At 36.7% G+C, this 18908-nt stretch overlaps 1 protein-coding gene across 1 annotated transcript in view; it reads left to right on the forward strand.

The window, feature by feature from the left end:
* cryzl1 (crystallin, zeta (quinone reductase)-like 1) overlaps window positions 1-18908 on the forward strand; it is a 75109-nt gene that overhangs the window by 24793 nt on the left and 31408 nt on the right. The window contains exons 5-7 of the mRNA XM_039743838.1: window positions 9386-9430; window positions 14068-14136; window positions 18298-18431. Coding sequence (XP_039599772.1) covers window positions 9386-9430; window positions 14068-14136; window positions 18298-18431 — 248 coding nt within the window. The remainder of the gene's footprint in view (window positions 1-9385; window positions 9431-14067; window positions 14137-18297; window positions 18432-18908) is intronic.

Genomic DNA, 18908 nt, shown 5'->3' on the forward strand with positions numbered 1-18908 from the left:
GAAAAGATGAATGTGAATATTTTGTTGTAAAAATGTAAATGAAATGCCCCATCTTTTCTTATTTCTGTGACCCATATTTATTAAAAAGGTCTGAAACAGTCTACTACTTCAATGAAAAAGTGGAATTTTGAAAGAGGAAGATCTTTGTCTGGGAGGACTGTGGTTTAGCTTTTCTGGCATTCTGTATGTTTGTGCTGGTGCTACTTTACAGCTTTTTTTCCTGTATTATTCAGTAATGCTAGTGTAACTTAAAAATACAATGTTTTGTCCTGGATTGTTTAATTTCTCATCAAAGTCAAGAATTCTCTGGGATGCTTAGCTTCAGTATTTAAATGCTCAATCTGATGCAGGTGCCTACCAAATCTACTGAATGTTATATCTTAATTATTTTATGGCTCTAATATAATAATATAAAGATGAAAGTTATTTAACTGTAGTAAGTTTAAATTACTTATTAACAGTTTCTCTTCTAAGTTCACAGAAAATTGTTCACTTTATTTCTCTCTTATCTACAGTCCTTGTAGTATTAGATGGGGTAGTGTCTGTCAGATGGCAGAGACGATAAAGGGGACGTTGATTAACGCGATTATTTTCCTGAAGTGATTTTCTATGAGTGATATCATCAGCTGGATCATTTTCAGACTCCACAGATCATCTTGCTTTTAGATCTGTGACAGTCTGGATTTCAGCTGCTCCTATTCCAGCACATACCTTATTTCTTTGTGACTCTCACTGAGTCCAGCTCAGATTCATAGTCTTGTCTGATTGCTAGTGAGTACAGCATGAGCAAGAATCTTTGAAAACACTGCGGCTCTTTAAGAGCAACCCTTGGCCTTACTGTCAGGAATGGCATTTCCACTTTAAGTGTTTTCTGTTCTGAAATATGCTAATATGAAATAAGCTTATCTATATGCATTGCACAAAATGTGTATACAACTTTTGTTGGTTTTGTAAATGCCAATTTCCAGGCTGTACTGTTCTGCTATACTGGAGTTTTATAAAAGTGTCTCAATGTAAGCACTATTCTGCACTGATACTTGTAACTCAGTTCCTCACTTTGATAGGGTCACATTGTGATTCTTGATTCCTAAACTTTTTCTGAGCAAGGCAGTGGCCATTATTACCAGAGTTGGATTTGGCTGGCAAGTTGGCCATAAATTCATGCATGTTAATTGTTAGCTGTCTTGATTAAACTCATCCCAGTGATAGCAGAGCTGTTAACTTGTTAACCAGTTACTTTGTCTCAAATAATATGACAAACTATGGTGACAATTGTTCTCTGCAGACACCCTTATACTATTCTGTTGCTGCCTCTGGTCTGTGACATGTCACTGCAGTATATAATTTGCACAGGAAGAGTTACATGTGGCACTAAATGGAAATATTACTTGCCACTGGTAGCTTATTTACTTTTCATCATAAAATCCCTAAGAAGCAGTCCGCCTTCAGGGAGCAAGCAAACTTGATGTTATATTTGTAATGTCACTTCCACTGTTTCTTCCCTGAAGCAAATAAATAATCCAAGCAATGCAGGGCCAAGATTAGATCCTGCTAGAATATTTTTTTGATTTGCATCCTGATATTTAAAGGATAGTTTGAATACAAGTGATTTTTCCCATCATGTTGCACCTAGTGCTGAGATATATACCATGTTCCCTTTGCTTCATTGACAATCAGGAGTAAATCCAACAATAAATCCTGCTTTCTTTGGTTTACCAGTTTTCATTGTATAATCATCTATTTTTAAGGGATTTTTAGTCAATCTTCATTCTGTATATTGTAGCAGAAAAATCTGTACTTCTTAAGGAGAGTGTAAGTGGAGCATGTTGTGAACACAGAGAAGAGGGCTAACAAGCCACATAAATAATTTATATTTAACCCTCATTCTTTTCTGCTCCAGCAAGATAATTTCCCTTTCGTCTTCCTTGGATCTGGTCACCTTCCTTTACTGTCAGAACCTTTCACTTTCCTCGAGCAGATAAGCATCATGTGCCTATACTGAAGCAAAGTGATATATCTTTTCTGTGTGAAGCTGGTGCCGCATTGTACTCAATGATCTCTAAAGTGTCCATGCAGGGTATTTTCCTTCAACTGCAGGGTATTTGGTTATGTAAATAAAGAGGTAAACCTTCCAAATGTGGATATTTACTCTTGTAGAGAGAAAATGGGATATGAATGTTCTGTCATTTCCAGGAAGACCATGACAGACTGAAGCTGGTGGTGAAGTACAAGGGATATATTTCTATTTTCCCAGTTCTGTCACTGAAGGAGCTGGGACAGACTGAAAACTACTTTTATATGTTCTTCACATTTACCTGCAACATTTGTAAATTGGAGTATATTCACACATAGGTATCAGGTATCATTTTTCTGCCTGCATTTCTCTTAATTACTGCAAGTACTTCAGTGATAGCAAATTGAGTTGGAACCTTAGGACATGTTTTCTCAGTACTTTGTAAAATTGTGGTTCATCAGTGCTAGAAAATCAGTAATGTGACATGGAGAGTGAATGGGTATCATGGCATGTCCATAAAAGGCTGTCTGTTTCCAATATATTCTGCAGGTGAAAAATAAACCTCTTGACTTACTTCTTGCTTTTGCCTTCTTATTAAAGACTCAGTATGACAGAGCAATGTGTAGTTTGAGGGGAATTCACCGCTGATTATTTAAGTCTGGTCTATTAAGTCAACTCACATAAGTCATATTTAAGTTCTTCAATTGCACTGGATGCCATAATTGACATTTACACCTAACTACAGTTTTGTAATGTGTGTTTTAAGTGATAAAGACATCTTCTGCATAATGTAATAATTTTTGTCAAGCTCAATGGACCATAAAAAGGACCCGACCGTGTGACTGGATGGGTGCTGAAAGACTGTGCGGATCAACTGGCTGAAATCTTCACTAGGATTTTCATCCAGTCCCTGTCCCAGGCCACTGTCCCATTCTGCCTCAAGTCCTCAATCATTGTTCCACTGACGAAAAAATCCATCACGAACAGTCTGAATGATTTCCGCCCATTGGCACTCACATCTGTCATCATGAAGTGCTTTGAGAAACTGGTGCAGAGTCATATCATCGCATGCCTGCCAGCAGACCTGGACCCATTTCAGTTTGCTTACAAAGCAAAGAGATCCATGGAGGACGCTGTGGCCACAGCCTTTCATGCTGCCCTGACTCACCTGGAGCAGCAGGGGAGTTACGCCAGACTGCTCTTTGTAGACTTCAGCTTGTCGTTTAACACCATCCTCCCACGACGACTGGTGTCCAAACTGGGACTTCCATCACTCACCTGCAGTTGGATACTGGACTTCTTGTCTGGTCGCTCCCAGAGGGTCAGGTTGGGTCTGCACACATCAACTGCTCTCAGCGTCAACACCGGGGACGCTGCAGGGTTGTGTGCTCAGCGTACTCCTGCAGCTTCAATTTTGTTGCACATTTTTAAAAGTGACAATGTCAATAAAGATCTATCTATTTATCTAAAATGTATATTTTCGTGTAATCTAATTGTCAATTTGTGCAGTTGTATTTCTTGAAGTTACAGAGCACAGTTGTACTCACTCCATTAGCATTTTCAACACCTGTGATTTATGTGTCTTGAGGATTTTGCCAGGGAATATATTAATTTCAGCTTGGTGGAACATGCATCTCAGAATTATAAAGTCACTATATTCTGTAAATAATGAAATAATATAATCTATATACCTCTATTAATACTTTAGGCTATACTCACAGGACTGTTTATGTGCAATTCTTGACAACTAAATAGATAAAATAATATTTAATTGAAGATGTTTCCTTCTTGGTTGTAGGCCACACTAATCTTTTACTGTAGCATGCAGAACCTCTCTAAGTCAATACATTTTTATACAGTGGATTCTGAAAGTATTCAGACCCCCTCACTTTTTACACTCTTTATGTGTTATTGTATTATAGATTAAACCTTTCTAAAAACGTTTCCACTTTGAGTTGTTGAGCATAGACTAATGAAAAAGTTATGCATTTAAAATTAAATCTACAACACCATAAATTGAACAGAAAATGTATTTAGGAATGTTATAGGAAAACCGCATTACCCGAATGAAAACCCATAATCATTACTTTATCATTACCTTGAAATAGTAAGTACTACTTAAACTAATAGACATCAATGTTTAAAAAATGGATTGTTCCTACAACTTCATCAGGTACACCAAAATATTTTAATGCTCTCTAGCTCTGTACAAGGATTTTTTGTTCATACATTGTTTTAGCTGTTGAGTGAGTTAAAAAGATAAAGGTACGACAATTAAATATTTTCCTGTAATGTGCTTATGGTTCAGTTTACTTCTAATAGTTGTTTTTTGTGTGAACATTTAAGTCGAGGTAGATGGTTTTCGGGTCTTTTTGTCTCTAAGAACAATAAATGTCAGCAGATTAAAAACACATGTGTGAAAGGTAAACAGATGTTAGGTGTTAATTACATTGACACCATGTGCAGAAACGTCTTAATCAGAAAACCTTAAACAGCAATTCATTCAAAGCTGTAATAATTACAGTACTTGCAGTTGAAAACCATATTATTTTATAGCAAAGGAAATCAGATGTTAAGCCACAGTTCATCTTAACAATATTAATTGTTTTGGGATCTACATGAGGACTGAAGAAATACTATTTATGAGAATAGGTTAAGAAGTCAGTTTATAAACATAAAAGTCAGATGTCTGCATTTTAATATGAAGATTGTTTGATGTAATACTGGAAATATCAATTTTTTAATAGTAGCATTAATGTTATTTGCAAATTACCAACTTTTTCATATTTATGACTAATTAAAAATTCTATCCATGTCCCACAATGACTGTTTGATAAAGTTGTCATTCAAAAGTCAAAGCATGACCTGTTAACCTATTTTGTTATTTATTTGTACAATGCTATACAAGCATATTAAAATATTTCTAAATAGTGTGCATTGAAATGAATTTACTTTTATGTATTCATCAAAAGCTATAATTCAAAGTAATATAAAAAATATAAATACACAAATAATATCAGAAGTCAAAGACTACAAAAGAAAAACAAAAATGGCTTTCGTTTACTACTTCATAATGTTCTGTACATTTATACATATTGCCATAAGAAAACAAAGAACAAATTCAATATTGAATACAGAAACATAATGTGTGTAGAATTTTTAAATGAGACCTCAACTAACTAGCTAACCTAACCTTCTGCATTATGAAGAATTTAGAGTAATATACAAGTGTTGTAATGTTGAATCTATCAGTGGCAATGGCAAATCTATTTTAAGGTTCCACTCCAAGATCACAAAGGATAACGTAATCACTATTCTGGGAATTTTGAGAATTCTACACATATTAATAGGTCTATAAGTTAAGGGGGAGTTATACTGTGCATTAATTTTTGTAGATATGATACTTACTACTGAATTTTAGCCATGGATTAAATTAAGTATTGCAGTAATTAATTCAGCTTCAGATATATACAGCTGCATTTCTGTAACTTTCAGAATTGGTATTGATAAAAATAATGAGAAATAGTATATAATAAAAAAAACAGTTGACAAAAACATTAGAATGCTACCTTAGAATACAACCAATGATCCATTTCTATGCATGACAGGAACAAAACACTATTCACAAAGATTAGCACTTAACACTAGAATTACCAGAGCCTACGAAAAAACTCGTAATTCCGTCCCACCTTAAACTGCTTCTTAAATCCCTTCACACCTCTCCGCCAGCGCCCTTTGTCTTCTAAATGTGCTGATAAAGAGAAGCCGGCTATTCCATCCCCCCACCAATTTAGAACGTGCACGAACTTCTCCCAGCTCATGCCTTGATTGAGTATCTGGGAGTGAAGTGGAGTTTTAGAGTGAAATAATAGATCGTTGTTTGGAACACACGCATTTCATGTCTGTTCCGTTTCTACAGTAATCTGTGTCAACACATTGTTAAAACAGAAACTTTTTTATATTCTAGTAGTAGATGACAAAATGTAGGCATAAACTATATAATGTATGAAGCCTGAAGTCCAAATAGCAAAGAAACATTTTCACAAGAATAACACAATTGCACTTTTATTCAAACATATAACTGCAGAAAGAAAAAGCCGCCTTAACATGCGACATTGACACCAGTTTACTATAACTGACTCTGTGGTTCAATAGATACAGGCCCCGCTTAGGAGATCAAGGGTCACGGGTTCGATCCTGCGCCCCTCCCTTTTGAGAAGTAAACTGTTCTTAGTCTTACTGTTTTAGAATAAAAACATACATTTGATTTCAGTCTGTAACAGCCAGTGCAATTTATGATCTTTGTAAAGGTTAGCTTTTTTTTTTTATTCACTTTTCACTCTCTCAGTCGCGTTCAGAATCAATCCATACAACCCCATCTGACACGGCTGTTTTCACTAAAGACGCTATAGCTCTGCAGTGTACCACGATGCATACTAACGCCCCCAGGTTCTGACACACAAGCGCTGGCGAAGCTGCCTTCTTCGTATCTCCCCGTCACTTGCTTTTCTTTTTATTCAGTTTTATTGAGTGTTCCTGCCAGTCCCGCATGTTGCTGTATGCTTTTTCTTTGCACCCAGGACATGCAGAAGAAAGAATGGTAAAGACCAACTTCGGCGCTATATGCAATCATCAGACACTCCCCATCTGCCCGTGTCGCTCAAACACAGGAACATATATTGGTGTAAAAGTATAACAAAAGTGCACTTTTATTCAAGTGCACTTTTTCCATCGCCTTTTCCTGTAAGAAGCAGTGTACACACTTCTCTCTATGCTGTGGTTTCTATTACACACCTGAAAGAAAGAGACAATATATGTGAAAATATCCAGCATACAGCAACAGCGCGGGACTGGCAGGAACACTCAATAAAACTGAATAAAAAGAAAATCAAGTGACGGTGAGATACGAAGAAGACAGCTTCGCCAGCGCCTGTGTGTCAGAACCGGTGGGGGCGTTAGTATGCATCGTGGTACAGCACAGAGCTATAGCGCGCCTGTATTCTGTTTCTTTTGTACTCCAGGGCACGCAGAGGAGAGAATAGTAAAGAGCAGTAAGTTCGGCGCTATATGCAATCATCAGACACTCTCCATCTGCCCGTTGTTTTGTTATACTTTTCAATACTTTTTATACTGCTCAAAAAATACACGTGTAATGCCACGAAAAGTGCACGCAGACACTTCATTTCGCAAACAAAACAAGTGCACTTTTATTCAAAACTACCTGTATAACCGAAGAAAAAAGAAAGCAAGATACAGTAGGCGATTGATACGACATCTTGCATGGTGCAATGCTAAGAAGTGAAGATTTTCATTCCGTGCTATATAAAATCATCACATTCAAATATTAACAGTTCCCACACACCCAAGGACCGTCCTTCCTACATTTACGACACGTGTACTTGTTGCCGTGTACACACCTCTCTGTGCTATGGTTTCTATTACACTGAATGAGCACCTGACACTGTACTTTCTTCCCTGGGGGAAGGTCCCGCATCAGAGAATTTCCAGTTCCTGCATAAATTCACACCCGATCTGACGCTGTTCGTTTTCAAATAATATTGCATTAGTGCGATTATATTTTCACATATATTGTCTCTTTCTTTCAGGTGTGTAATAGAAACCACAGCATAGAGAGAAGTGTGTACACTGCTTCTTACAGGAAAAGGCGATGGAAAAAGTGCACTTGAATAAAAGTGCACTTTTGTTATACTTTTACACCAATATATGTTCCTGTGTTTGAACGACACGGGCAGATGGGGAGTGTCTGATGATTGCATATAGCCGGTTGGTCTTTACCATTCTTTCTTCTGCATGTCCTGGGTGCAAAAGAAAAGCATACAGCAACATGCGGGACTGGCAGGAACACTCAATAAAACTGAATAAAAAGAAAAGCAAGTGACGGTGAGATACGAAGAAGGCAGCTTCGCCAGCGTTTGTGTGTCAGAACCGGGGCGTTAGTATGCATCGTGGTACACTGCAGAGCTATAGCGCGTCTTTAGTGAAAACAGCCGTGTCAGATGGGGTTGTATGGATTGATTCTGAACGCGACTGAGAGAGTGAAAAGTGAATAAAAAAAAAAGCTAACCTTTACAAAGATCATAAATTGCACCGGCTGTTACAGACTGAAATCAAATGTATGTTTTATTCTAAAACAGTAAGACTAAGAACAGTTTACTTCTCAAAAGGGAGGGGCGCAGGATCGAACCCGTGACCCCTTGATTCCCAAGCGGGAAGTGATTCTATTCAACCACAGAGTCAGTTATAGTAAACTGGTGTCAATGTCGCATGTTAAGGCGGCTTTTTCTTTCTGCAGTTATATGTTTGAATAAAAGTGCAATTGTGTTATTCTTGTGAAAATGTTTCTTTGCTATTTGGACTTCAGGCTTCATACATTATATAGTTTATGCCTACATTTTGTCATCTACTACTAGAATATAAAAAAAGTTTCTGTTTTAACAATGTGTTGACACAGATTACTGTAGAAACGGAACAGACATGAAATGCGTGTGTTCCAAACAACGATCTATTATTTCCACTCTAAAACTCCACTTCACTCCCAGATACTCAATCAAGGCATGAGCTGAGAGAAGTTCGTGCACGTTCTAAATTGGTGGGGGATGGAATAGCCGGCTTCTCTTTATCAGCACATTTAGAAGACAAAGGGCGCTGGCGGAGAGGTGTGAAGGGATTTAAGAAGCAGTTTAAGGTGGGACGGAATTACGAGTTTTTTCGTAGGCTCTGGTAATTCTAGTGTTAATTAGTACAAATTGTGCTTTGAAAAATACAAGGACAAAATGAGGTTTCATGCTTATGAATGCAGGAAAATCTTTTCAAGAAGGCTATTTAAATAGCAATGAATTATTATCAAGAGACTGGTAACAGTAACTTCTCTACATTCACGGTATCACTGCAGGATCTAGGACGATTAACCTGAAATCTGATGACACAAAGATTTCTAAAATTGTTAATTTGGCATGACATTCATTTATTTATTTTCGTAACCCGCTATAGTCTTTGCATTAAGGGGACCAGACCTTGTGCAAAAAGCATTGGGCACAATGCATGAGTTAATGAATGGCACTAAAGTCCTGCTCCCCCAGCTATATGTACTCATACTAAGCTACAGTAGAGCTGTCAGATAATCTAATGTGAACTGTCTGTGGGAGGGGGGAGGAAATTGAAGTTCCTGGAGTAAACATGCTTAGATAATTGTTTATCCTTAGAAAACAATCTTTCCATTATTCAGATTAAAAGAAAGTTAAAGTAGCATCACATAAAACTAGTACAGGAGTGTTCTCTAAATGAAACAAAATTGTAACAAAATTAAGGTTGTATTGCATGTAATAATTTTGAACATTTTTCTTTTTGTAGTTGGATCGAAAGTAACATTTTTTCAACCTGATGATGACGTAGTTGGTAAGTGTTTAAATGAATGACACAAATACATATTGTGGAAGATAATCTAGAATACTTGAAACTGAAGTAGAATGTTGTTGGGGTATTCAAGATAGCCAGAAATGCTAAAGCTTGACATTTTTTATTATATGCTTGGCAGATGTCTCTATTTAAGACAACACGATTAGGATGCCTTACAGCTTTCTAAAGCTACATTTTTACAGAGGGAGTTCAGGAAGATTAAGGGAATTGCTCAGGGTCACATATTAAATCACAAGTAAGAATTGAAATGGCAATCCCACATGTTTAAAATTCAGTGCCTTGGCCAGAACACCATTCTGCCAGACTAATCCTTTTAATAGCTGACTGCCCAGTCACATGATTTTAAGAGATATTGTTGCATCAAGCAACCAGTTATACTAGATCTTTTTGCCCTACATATACTCATCGGCCACTTTATTAGGTACACATGTTCACCTGCTTGTTAATGTTACTGTCCTTAGGCATGTAGAAATTGTCAAAACAACCTGCTGAAGTTCAAACTGAGCATCAGAATGGGGAAGAAAGGTGATTTAACTGACTTTGAATGTGGCATTGTTGTTGGTGACAGACAGGCTGGTCTGAGTATTTCAGAAACTTCTGATCTACTAGGATTTTCACGTACAACCCATCTCTAGGGTTTACAGAGAAAGGTCTGAAAAAGGAAAAATATCCCACGAGTGGCAGTTCTCCCATTGAATGTGGTTGAATTTTTGAAAATCCTGCGGAGAATTCCACGATGGATTACCTTGTGGCAGGATACGATACGAACACACTGGAGGCACTATATCTTTCAGTTGGCCTGACACTACCTAAAAATACCCTAGTAACTCTCAGATATGCAGACTTCCTTGCCGTTGCTGTCAGAAAATTATGCTTCCAATCTGAGTACCATGCTTAGATAATTTTTAGAACTACAGTGTGTTTTGTACATGGAAACAATGAAGCTGTCATTGTTGCACAATTTTATATTTTCTAGTGCTGTCTTCTATTTTGCCCAGAGGGGACTGGGCGGTCTCGTGGTCTGGAACCCCTACAGATTTTATTTTTTTTCTCCAGCTTTGGAGTTTTTTTTTGTTTTTTCTGTCCACCCTGGCCATCGGACCTTACTTATTCTATGTTAATTAATGTTGACTTATGTTTATTTTTTATTGTGTCTTCTATTTTTCTGTTCATTTTGTAAAGCACTTTGAGCTACATTTTTTATATGAAAATGTGCTATATAAATAAATGTTGATTGATTGATTGATTGATATTTTATAAATCTACATTATTTTTAATTATTTTAGCCTGTCGTCTGAGAGTTGTGCACTTTAAGATTACATTGAACAAAATTAAATTGGTGAAGGTTTTGAAATATCTTGGTAACCAGTTACTCTTGAGTTACATACTGATTGGGAAAAGCATTGACATTGTACTATCGTCACTGCGTTTTTGCTGTTATGGCTAGAGAAGGTCTGTTAACACATAGTCATGGCCGAAATTATCGGCACCCCTGGTATTTTCCCAGAAAATGCACCATTTCTCCTAGAAAATTGTTGCAATTACAAATGTTTTCGAATACACATTTATTTCCTTTATGTGCATTGGAACAACACAAAAAACAAAGAAAAAAGCCAAATCTGACTTCATGTCACACAGCACTCCAAAAATGGGCCAGACAAAATTATTGGCACCTTTTCAAAATTGTGGGTAAATCGTTTTATTTCAAGCATATGATGCTCGTTTGAACTCGCCTGTGGCAAGAAACAGGTGCTGGCAATATAGCATTAACACCTGAAGCCAGTTAAAATGGTGAAAAGTTGACTCAACCTTTCTGTTGTGTGTCTGAGTGTGCCACACTAAGCATGGAGAACAGAAAGAAGAGCAGAGAACTGTCTGAGAGAATTGAAAAATATCAACAATCTCAAGGCTACAAGTCCATCTCCAGAGATCTTCATGTTCCTTTGTCCACTGTGTGCAACATAATCAAGAAGTTCACAACACATGGCACTGTAGCTAATCTCCCTGGATGTGGGCGGAAGAGAAAAATTGATAAAAGACTGCAACGAAGGATAGCCCGAATGGTGGATAAACAGCCCCAATTTCAAAACATACTCAAACTGTTCTGCAGACTCAGGGTGCAACAGTGTCAGCTCGAACTATCCGTCGACATCTGAACAAAATGAAACACTATGGCAGGAGAGCCAGGATGACCCCACTGCTGACACAGAAACATAAAAAAGCCAGACTGGAGTTTGCCAAAATGTACTTGAGGAAGCCAAAATCCTTCTGGGCAAACGTCTTGTGGACAGATGAGACCAAGGTGGAGCTTTTTGGTAAAGCTCATCATTCTACTGTTTACAGAAAATGGAATGAGGCCTACGAAGAAAAGAACACAGTACCTACAGTCAAACATGGTGGAGGTTCTAAGATGTTTTGGGGATGTTTTGCTGCCACTGGATGCCTTGACTGTGTACAAGGCATCATGAAATCTGAAGACTACCAAAAGATATTAGGGCGCAATGTAGGGCCCAGTGTCAGAAAGCTGGGTCTTCGTCAGAGGTCATGGGTGTTCCAGCTGGACAATGACCCCAAACATACCTCTAAAAGCACACAGACATGGTTGAAGACAAAGCGCTGGAGAGTCCTGAAGTGGCCAGCAATGAGTTCGGATCTAAATCCAATTGAACACTTATGGAGAGATCTCAAAATTGCTGTTGGGAGAAGGTGCCCTTCAAATCTGAGAGACCTTGAGCAGTTTGCAAAATAAGAGTGGTTGGAAATTCCAGTTTAGAGGTGTAACAAGCTTGTTGATGGTTATAGGAAGCGCTTGATTTCAGTTAATTTTTCCAAAGGGCATGCAACCAAATATTAAGTTGAGGATGGCAATAATTTTGTCCAGCCCGGTTTTTGAGTTTTGTGTGAAATTATGTCAGATTTGGCTTTTTTTGTCTGTTTTTTTGTGTTGTTCCAATGCACATTAAGGAAATAAACATGTGTATAGCAAAACATTTGTAATTGCAACAATTTTCTGGGAGAAATGGTGCATTTTCTGGTAAAATTCCAGGGGAGCAAATAATTTCTGCCATGACTGTATTAATCTGGGTGTGCTGTTTTCTCTGACATATGCTGTATAGTTGGCTCTGGGAAACCTGGTTTTTGCAAACCACTAAGATTTCATCTGCACAAGATCAAGTATTATTTACATGAGTGCAAGTTGATTGGGATATATTAAACCTGACTGTAGCTTAATATGGCAACACGAAGAATTAAAGAGGCAAAATTGGATGGATAGGTTGCAACAGAAGGAAAGTAGCACAGAGGTGGGCATATAACTAGAACCAAGTGAGTATCTTAAATTAAATGTGCAAACTAGCAGTACTAAGTTAAAGTTACTTAATTCATTGTAGGTGGAAGCACACAAAATGCCACAATAAAACTTGGATAAAATTGTTTCATTAGCAGAAAGCAGCAAATGTAAAACAACTACTATATTCAATCAATGGTAAAATACTGTAATATTAAATCTCACAGAGTCAGATGGGTATGTGTTTTTGTAGACAACTGTGAGTGAATTTGGGTAAATATAGGTGGGAACAATTAGATTCTACAGCAAGTGACGGTGTTAATTTAAATTGACAAAAAAGAGTGGTGCTCTTGTTAAATTTGTCAGGCTGGCAGTAAGCCTATGATTACTAAGGATAAATCTTCTGTGGATGAAAAGTCTCCTGAAAAGATTCTTGTTAATCCTGTAAATGTGTGTCGAATGTGTTAAAAATAAACATAACTTGTTGCAAGGAAGAACCCTTCTGCAAAACCAGATTATACTTTGGCATCCAAAGATATCATTTGGCTTGTAGTAAAAATGAACAATGATGATGTATAAGGAAAAAATTACAACATTTTTAAGAGGATATATGATTCAATAAAATTATCAACAGATGACATGGAGTGGCTGCTAATGATATAAATATAAATATAAATATTAAATAAGTTCTTCATCAAGACAAATACAGAAGCTGGTTAATGATAAATTTTACAGAAATACCAGTTTTTCCACATAGAGAATATTGGTTAAATGGAGCTAATTATCAATTAATAAAGTTAAGAGTAGCACCCTAAACCCTTAACTTATTAGCATGTTGCTGAAATTGGGTAAATAGGAAATGAAATGGTACATGGAGCCAAATTTTCTGTTTTCTTTTAGAAATGGGTTTTGGTTTTAGAGTAATTGCTTATTATGATCAACATTAATTGCTATATTTGTTTAAAAAGTATTTGTTGTAACCATTTGCTGTAATTACTCTGAAAATGTGTTATTCATAGTTTTGTGAAATTGTGTGGCTGAAATGATGGGTAAAGCCAGAAATTGTAAAAGGATCTTAAGCATTCTTAAACCGTATGTTTCAGTTCATTTATTTGTGTATGTAGTCCTTAGATTGTGCAGAAGTTGTCTGACAGTAATTAATGCAAATGTATTAGATGCTTGGTAATGCTATATATACATGACCATAAAGAAATTAAATGGTTGTTGTATTTCTGTGACCAGATTTTTTTTTTTTCTCTGAAAAACATCTATACTATACCTATATTTTTTATACATTCTAAATATTTACAATTCTTTTTATTTTCTATAGGAATTTTACCTTTGGATGCCAAATTTTCTGGGCTTTCCGATGTTATTGTGGTCCACGAGCATCATTTAGGTACCTTCATACTTGTTTGTTATAGGCTGGCACTGTTAGTATGCAAGACTGGGTCAAAGAAGTTGAGCATGTTTAAATATGAGTAGAAAAGTGCAGGCATCTGCTGAACATGCATCCAAAAGAAAACATGAATGTTTAATTTCCAAAATTGGAAAATAATTTACACTTAAAGGTTGACGACTATTTTTATGTAACATTTATACAATTTTTTATTTTTTATAATAGCTTTTTATAATTTAAACCAAATTACAAATTTACATTTATGTATAATTAGTCTTGTGAACAGAGAGGCATTTAAAACAGTAAACATTAATTAGTGCAAAAACAGAACAAGAAGAAAAAGTCAAGTTGGTAAGATAAGAAAGATTCCATAACATGAAGGTCTTGTTATTTAATTTAGGAATTTTTCATTCCTGTGTATTTTCTTCTATTTCATTGAACTGGCACCCACTTCAGGGATACACACAGAGATTTATGCAAGCCTGAACTGCATCAACAGGACAAAAAAGTCTGAATTGACGGATGAACGTTTTCTTGTAGCTAATAGATATATGGTGTCCTTTTTTGTTTCAGATATTTAGGTAGTAAGTTTACAATTTTAACAACATTCTGAAACCTCCTTATTGAAGCTGGGAGTCATTAGGGCTGGAGTTTGCCTGGTTATAATTCGGCTTCGTGTAAATATTGGTTTGGTTGGGTTATATAGTAAACAGTATACTGTACTTTATATGGCAATTAAATTGCAAAAACATTTAGCCTATACAGTACATGTCTATAAAATATAAAAATCTAAACCAAGAACACAACTTATAGGGAAATGGGGCCCATTATGAATTGTAAAGTACATTGTGCTCCCATCCACTAGAATGAGATTTAAATTTATGGGGAAAGACCATGTATTTTTACTGCCAGAAGTACACAAAAATAATTAAAATATGAATACAGTTATGCAGCTGTATTCTAAATTTAGATTTTGTTTAAAAAATGTTTCATGTTCATAAACTCTGTAGAGAACCTTACATGAAAAACTACAGCTGTGAGTTTTTCTATTACATGTGAAAAAGTGACTGATTAAATGATACAATTCCAAGCATAGGGCAAATATGACATAAGGATTAAGTATCATCACCTTGAGGATTTCTACTAGATTTCAACATATGAAAATATTTTAAATTTTTAAACTAAAAAAATCCAAATAAACATCACTCACAGTGGCTTCAAACTGTATTTATTAAAGTACCTTATAGTCTGCCTTCCTGGACTGAGATTTAAATTTATGAAAACAAGTCAACATTTTTTATTACTACATGTGCCCTTAACTAATTTCAGTTTGAAATCAATAAGGCTGCTATATTATTTAGATTGTTATTGAAAAGTTACTTGCAACACTCAACTCGGTCTATCAAATTAAGAATGCACATCAATGAAATAACCTGTACATTTCAAATTCTTAAACATGAAAAAAATGACATCATGACAGGCAGCAAATGCATTGTAAACAAGTAGTTAAATGCAAGTAGGTTAGGTTTAGGTTTATTTGTCATATAACACAGGGTCAACATACAATGAAATGTGTATGATGAGAAAAACAAGTCACTCAGCCTAGATCCAATAAAGCTAAAAGATAATTTAAAAAAATTACAAGTTAAAAATAGACTAGCTATGTAAAATAAAATGTGTACATTTTAAAAGAAATTATAGAGCAATATGAGTTAAATGAGCAGCAAGTACAAATGACAGTTATTGCACAGATAATGTTTTATAAGTACAGCATAAAGTGCAGATGCATGTTCCAGTATTCAGAGTGTATGCAGGTACAGCTTGTGCGTGAGTAGTGCAATGTAGATGTAATGAAATGTAGGTGTAATGTAAGTGTATGTAAGTGTTCAGATGTTGCTGTTGAGGAGTCGAATGGCCTGGTGGTAAAAACTGTTCTTAAGTCTTGTAGTCTGAGAAGCCAGACTCCTGTATCGTCTGCCAGACGTTAACAAGGAGAACAGCTGGTGTACTGGATGGCTGTGGTCCTTTATGATGCTGCTTGTCTTACGCAAGCACAGATGGAGGTAAATGTTTACAATGGCAGGGAGACTCTTGTCCATGATGTGCTCTGCTGCCTTCACCACTCTCTGTAGTGATTTTCGGCTGCTGGCAGAGCAGCTCCCATACCAGATGGTAATGCAGCCCGTCAGCAGACTCTCGACCACACTCCTGTAAAAGTTTGTGGTGATGTTGGCATTCATGCCAAACTTCCTTTGCCTCCTCAGGAAGTAGAGCTTTCTTAACCACAGTGTCTATGTGAAGGGTCCACGAGAGATCCTCGGTGATGTTTACTCAGATAATGTACATTAAGTAGATAATGTAGTATGTACTTTTCATTATACAGTAATCCCTCGCTATATCGCTCTTCGACTTTCGCGGCTTCACTCTATCGCGGATTTTAAATGTAAGCACATCTAAATATAGATCATGGATTTTTCGCTGGTTCACGGCTTTCTGTAGACAATGGGTCTTTTAATTTATGGTATATGCTTCCTCAGTTTGTTTGCCCAGTTGATTTCATACAAGGGACGCTATTGGCGGATGGCTTAGAAGCTACCCAATCAGAGCAAACTCCTCAATGATATAAGATATGCTTCCCGCGCGGTGCTCGATTGTTTGCTTATCTCTCTCTCACCCTCTCTGACATTCTCTGCGCATGAGGAAGGGGGTGTGAGCAGAGGGGCTGTTTGCCTAGAAGATACGGACGCTCCTCTACAAAATGCCACTTTATCACGGTGCTTCTGCATACTTAAAAGCACGTATTGATTTTTTGATTGTTTGCTTTTCTTAGCGAACGCTCTCTCTGACATTCTCTGCTCCTGACGGTGCTCCTTTGAAGATAAGATATGTTTGCATTCTTTTAATTGTGAGAAAGAACTACCATCTCAGTCTTGTCATGGAGCACAGTTTAAACTTTTGAATAAAGGGTGTTGTTTCATGTCTAGAGGGCTCTAATAATGTTAACAGTGTGGGAGAGTTTATAAGGGCTTAAAATATATAAAAAATAACCATACAAACATATGGTTTCTACTTTGCGGATTTTCACCTATCGCGGGGGGGTCTGGAACGCAACCCCCGCGATCGAGGAGAGATTACTGTAATCATGTAGTTATCAGTGTAATTTGTGCAGAAAAAAAGCCTACAGTTTAGTAAATTAAGTGCATTAGCAGGCAAAAGGATTTTGGATCATGTTGACACTAAACAAGTACAATCTGCATAGAACCTGCATATAGAACCAAATTGTATCCCTAAGGTAAATGTAATTTGTTACTTTCCACCATTTCTTGGCAGTATAGTGTACATAAATCACAACAGAATGTTCATTAAGCAGTTATACTTCATTTGGTGTTAAGCAGTGTTAGGAATATTATGGATAATTGTGAGTCCAAGACCAGCTGAATAAAAAATAAAGCAAATATTACATTCCAATAACATCTAAAGAAGAAACCATCTGCAATAAGGTCTGAACAAGACACTGTGACAGATTGGGACCGTATTGCTCCCTTGAACCCCTGTCCACGACTCCAAACACCAGGTAAAAGTCCAAAACTTGACTTTATTTAATCGCCACAGTGCACAAAGCACCCTCTTCTCCATAATACTCATATAAATCACAATATTAACTACAATAAATCAATCCTCCACTCCCAGACGCGTTGCCACCCTTCCACCCAGCTCAGCTCCCCGTCTGGGAGCTCCCATAGTCCTTTTATATTCCCTGACCCGGAAGTGTTCCAATCCCCAGTCCATGTGACTCTCAATCCCTTCCGGGTCAGGTACAAGTCCTTTCTTTTCACCCCGGAAGCCCGTCGCTCTTCCTTTGACGAACTTCTGGGTTAAAGGGCACAAAGAAGTCTTCGGTCCTCCCTGCAGCTCCCTCTTGCGGCCCCTGTGGTATCCAGCAGGGTCTTGTATAAAAACTACATGTCCCATTACTCCCTGCTGGACTTTGGGGCACCTCCATACTGCAGGGAGGGCTCCATCTGGCAGCCTGGGGGTATTGGCCAGGATGACAAGCTGGCCACATCTCACAACACATACAAAATTTGGAAGTGTTTTTCAACTGAACGAAGAACAAAATCATTTGCCTTACTTGCTCTTTTTTCTTTCTCTTTCTTTTAGTACTGAAACCAGAGAAAGTGAACTGGGTGGAAGCTGCCGGTACAATTCGCGATGGACTGTGTGCATACACTGCTTTACATACACTTTCCCATGTGTCATCTGGAAAAACCGTTCTAGTCCTGGATGGTGCAAGTGTAAGTATATTATGAATCAAAGATTTTTTTTTTTTTTTTATTTATTAGTTATATGAAAGAAACACAAAAAATAAAACAAAGTTTATCTGTATATTTCTGAAAAATGTATAACATTAAGGTTGTCTTCCACTAAATTCTTTGCTATGTGCAAATTAGTACATAAGTACCGATTTCTTGCATTTTTCTATGAAATAATTTATCTTAATTGTATTGCTTTCATGTTGTTTTTATTTGTTATGAGATGTGTAGCAGAATTATTTTCAAGAGCAAACAAATAACAACTCTTTAAGACTTTGAGTACACAGGTGTCTTCTAAATTGATTTATAAGCAAAGTTAGTAAAACATTTGATCTAAATGTCAGATACAGTGGATCTTCAATAATAACTCCTACAGAGTATAAGCATTTAAAGCATATGGCAAATACATAAGTGTAGAGACTTAAATAAATTAATGATACCTGTTTCTGATTTTTTTGT

Source organism: Polypterus senegalus, chromosome 2, assembly GCF_016835505.1.
Source record: "Polypterus senegalus isolate Bchr_013 chromosome 2, ASM1683550v1, whole genome shotgun sequence".
In the NCBI taxonomy this organism is placed as follows: Eukaryota; Metazoa; Chordata; class Cladistia; order Polypteriformes; family Polypteridae; genus Polypterus; species Polypterus senegalus.